The sequence below is a fragment of the Pteropus vampyrus genome, unplaced genomic scaffold (genome assembly GCF_000151845.1).
Source record: "Pteropus vampyrus isolate Shadow unplaced genomic scaffold, Pvam_2.0 Scaffold247, whole genome shotgun sequence".
Classification (NCBI taxonomy): Eukaryota; Metazoa; Chordata; class Mammalia; order Chiroptera; family Pteropodidae; genus Pteropus; species Pteropus vampyrus.
The window spans coordinates 404,902-409,321 of NW_011889028.1; the positions used below are offsets into that span (position 1 = coordinate 404,902).

General features: G+C 56.4%; 1 protein-coding gene across 1 annotated transcript in view; it reads right to left on the reverse strand.

The window, feature by feature from the left end:
• Positions 1-821: 821 nt before the first annotated feature.
• OTOA (otoancorin) overlaps positions 822-4,420 on the reverse strand; it is a 50,105-nt gene continuing 46,506 nt past the window's right edge. Inside the window, exons 27-29 of the mRNA XM_011374443.2 lie at positions 3,118-3,316; positions 2,685-2,704; positions 822-875 (exon numbers count right to left, since the gene is read on the reverse strand). Of these exons, the coding sequence (XP_011372745.1) occupies positions 822-875; positions 2,685-2,704; positions 3,118-3,316 (273 nt within the window). The remainder of the gene's footprint in view (positions 876-2,684; positions 2,705-3,117; positions 3,317-4,420) is intronic.

The following is a 4,420-nucleotide window of genomic DNA, read 5'->3' on the forward strand; positions in this document are numbered from 1 at the left end:
CCAGGTGCAGAAATAACTCTGTCCCCACCTCCTAAAGGGTGAGGGCGGGCCGAGTCCGCTCCGCTGCGCCGCGGTCACACGGGCGGCCACTCACGCAACATGTTTTCTTTGATTCCAACCCGGCCTCGAAGCCCAGAACAACTTAAAACAGGAAGAGCCACCACCTTCCACCGAAAAAAAGGAATTTTTGAAAAGCTCGACCGATAACTCCACAGCCACCCATTCGGCTGACGCCCAGAGAAATGGAAGGCATCTGGAAAATGTATTTAAAAATTGACTTAACGTTGAGCCATGTTAAATGTTTTCATTTCCAAGCAATGAAATGCCCACCAAAACATCAATTAGTCCCAGCAATCAGGCACGGATATTGGCTTCGTTGAGGGATCCATTTATTTCAGCTCTGCTAAACGTGTAAGAAGGAGAAATCCAATGTAGGCTGAAGGGAAATTAAGGTGGAGTGGAAGCCGTCAGGCCCTGGCTGAGATGGTGCCTTTGCCTGCACACACCTCTCTGGAGAAAGGGCAGAAACTCACGTGAGGTGCTGGCACCCTTGACAGACCCTCCTTCCCCCCCCCCCACCTCCCACAACAGTTTCCATCTCCAAGCTGGAAAACGAGAGAGGCTGGAATGCGGCAGAGGATGTCTGCCCGCTGAGGACACAAGCCAGCTTACGAACGTGCGAGATCATTTTTAATAATTACTCTTCTTCGAGGTGCCTTTGCAGTGTCAAGGCCCCCGGCTCCGGCCTCAGGGGGCGAGGGCTCTGGGTCGAGGCCTCTTCCCAGCTGCCTGGGCACTGGGGGGCGATGCACGCAAGCCGCTCACCGCAGAAGCTGGAGCACTAGAACCAGCAGGGAGCAGCCAAGCCGAAGACCCTCGGAGACAGAGACTTCTGGAAGGAAACAAGAGAGAGTGCACTGGGGAGTCTCCGCAGCCCGCAGGGGCCACGCACCAAACCCTGAGAACCACCCACCCGACCTCACAGAACCTCGCTGTGCTGTGGCTGAACTAGGAACGAGGATCCCCAATGGGCGGTGGGGAGTGGTGAGAATTAAATGAGACTGGGAACTGGACAGTAGCAGAGCCGCTGCCACCAAGGAGTCGCCTGGGGAGCTGGCTAAATCCCTCAGGTTCGGATTCAGCATGTCTGGGGCGGGGCCCAGGACTCGGGCTTTTAAGCATCACTCCCAGGTGACTTGAGTAAAGAAACAAGTTTAGGAAACCAGAGATTAGGGGCCTGACCCGCAGGAAGGGCTCATCCACTGTCAGCCGGCTCAGGCCTGCGGGGTGACCGGAAGGAGAAGGGTGGCTAGGATCGTGCCTGGCTGAGGACACCTTTTTAAAGGGCCCTCGCCACTTTCCGGCTCTGCTGGATGGAGGGAAGGCTGTCCCTGCCTCTGCGGGAGATATGGCCGTGTCCATCAAAATTACAGATGCTCACAGCCCCTCACCTGGCCACCCACTCCAAGCATTTATGCTGCAGACAACTTGAACAGATGCCAAGTATACAAGGTCATTCACTGCAGCAGTTTATAATGGTTGGGAAAAAAAAAAAAAAAGAAAAAGAAACAAGTGGACTGTCTGCCTACCAAGACCTAGTTAAATAAAGTTATGGCGTGGCCAGAAAACCAACAATGGCACAGCTCCCGAGCACAGATATGGAATTGTCCTCAAGGCAGTGTTAGGTGAAAAATGTGAGATGCAGACAGAGCATATAATGAGCTTTTGTCAAAGTGCAGAGATAATCTTGACAATATGCATAGAATATCTCTGGACAAATAGGCAAGAGGCTGGTAACAATGGCCGCTTCTCGGGAAGGAAACTAGGGGACAGGGGACAAAGGGAGACGTCACTGCATTCCTTTCCAGACCTCACAGATTTTGAACCCTGCGCATTATCTACTATACTATATACAACACACAGAAATCACTATAACATTTAAAGATAATTTCTAAAAGTATGCACATTATAGTTCATCAATAAAAATTTTTAAAACTGATAATACATCGAAGGACACAGCTCCGGTTACAAGTGCCACCTCTGGCCACTCGTGGCAGGAAACCTCCCCTCCCCCCCCACACCCACCCACCCATCACCAGCCCCAAGAGAAGTCAGAAAGGGATTAGAGGTTTTAGTTAGACGCCAAGTTCTCTCTGCTCTCTGGGGATCTGCTCATGCAATTCCCTGTCCGTGGGCCACCCCCCACCTCTGAGCCCATCTTCTCCCCAGCCTGGGTGGACATCACTGTCTTGGGGAGGTCTCCCTGGCCACACGGGCTCCCCACAAGTGGGCTTCCCACAAGCCTAGGTCAGCTAGCTGCCTCTCCTGTGTGTTCCCTAGGTGCCTCCGCCATCACCAGCACCTGTCATCCTGCCTCATGGTCGCCTGCATAGGGACGTGCCCTCCCCCGCGGCCCCCACGCTCAGTGAGCACCAGGGATGCATCTGGCTTGTTCACAACTGTCCCCCACATGTTAGTCCAAAGATGGTGCTCACGGAATGCAGGAGTCACAGAGAAGGGGGAGAGTGAGGCGGAAGGAGAGGGGTGAGGAAGGCACAGAGGGAAAGGGGGGCTAGGCCGCCCACCCCCACGCCCTGTCTCAGCTCGGCCCTTAGTCACCGTCACCTCCCTCGCTTCCTTCCTTCCTCCCCTGGCCTTAGGAGACATGAAATCATCCTGCTCACTCCCCAGGAGCCGAGTGCGCCTCGCTCACGCCAGGATCACCGCCCCTGCGCCGGCCTGGCACGTGGTGGGCGCCCCGCACATGGTCCTCCGAGAGGAGGCGGGAGGGGGCAGACGCACCGGGACGGATTCGATGGGTTCTGCGGGCGGTCCACGACACCGCCGGCTTTTAAGAGCTCCCCAGGCCCCTTCCCCCTCCTTCCCCATCCCCCCACCCCAAGCCCCCACCCCCCGGGCCGCTTTCAAGTGCAGCCGGAGGCGACAGTCATTTGCATACATTTGGTAAAGATTTTGGATTTTTCTCTGAAGGTGGGGTCACACCCATCAGCTTCAGGAGCCGGCCCGCCGCAGGCCCTGCAGGGCGGACCCAGGGCAGGGCGGGGTGGGGCCTTGCTGGGGGCGGGGCCTTGCCGGGGGCGGGGCCGTCCGGCTCACCTGGCGGAGCCCGCGCCCAGGGCGTCCGCGGCGGGGGGCGCACGCTCGGGGCCGCGTCCTGCCCAGCACGGGGCTTGTCGCCATCTAGTGCTCGCTGGAGGCTCTGCAACTGCCACACGCTGAGCTGCCGGCGCTGGGCTGGGGTCACCGCCGCCGCGTTCTCTGGGCCCAGGGCGGCGATCTGCTCCGCTGACAGCTCCTGCAGCGGGGAAAGGGGTCAACACCCTCAGGGGTGCCCCTCCGCGGGCTCCCCAAACCTCGGCCAGCCGCCCTGAGGCCGCACTCATGTACCATGTGTGCTCCTCTTAAGGGTCTCCCTTAAATTCAGATCACTCCTTCGCTACCAAAATCAATTTGCTTTTCAAACGGAAATTTCCAAAAATGGAAAATCAGACTCACTTGCCATAACCGATCATTAAAAATAAGCCAAAAGAAATAAAAACAGCATTGCAGAATTCTAGATAGATTTGCAAGCCAACAATGTCTGAACCTGAGACCTTAAAAAAAGAGGGGACTTAAAAAGTGTTACAGAGGTGTTAAGGACATCTTAGCTTCCGGCTGAGGCTTCCTCCTTGGAATAATTGGTATCCAAGGAGAGTTGAAAAGGAGGCATAATAGAAAGAAATTAAGGAAGGAAGCAAGCTATGACTTGCTCTCTGTGACTTAATGTCATTTAAGGCCGTGCAAGGTCCCTCCCCAAAGCTTCCCGTCCCCCACCGGAGGACCACTAATGTGGAGGGGGAAACACTGAAGGCTGCAGACCCGAATCTGCGGAAAGCCCAGCTCTGCCACATACGAGCTGCGTGGCCTTGGACAGGACACAGCCCCTCTGGGCTTGGAGGCTAGTCGTGGGCGGCTGTGCGGACTCTGACGCGAACGCCGCGGGGCCGAGGCCTGTGCTGGGCAGAGGAGGGAGAACGCGGGGTTTACCAACGCCGTCTGCGTGGACGCCGGAAGTGGGCAACGCCGCCGTGGGCACTTTGAGGACCCTGGACAAGAGGTTTTCTGAAGTCACTCCAGCTCAGGGGACTTAGTGACTGGTCCCACTGGGTCTGGAATGCCAAGGGGCCGCAGGATCTGCATTTGCGGAGGGGGTCTATCGTCATCTGCTTGTTTTCTAAGAACCCCAAAGATTCTAAGAAAAGGAGTCATGCTCCCTCATCCCTATCCTCATCCCTCTCCCTTATTTTTCTGTCCAGGGAGATGCTTTCGTGGGACCCATCCTCCCTTGCTCAGAACCCTTCCCTGCCCCCCACCTCCAGGACACAGCTCAGGCTCCTGAACGTGGCAAGGGGCCTTCAAG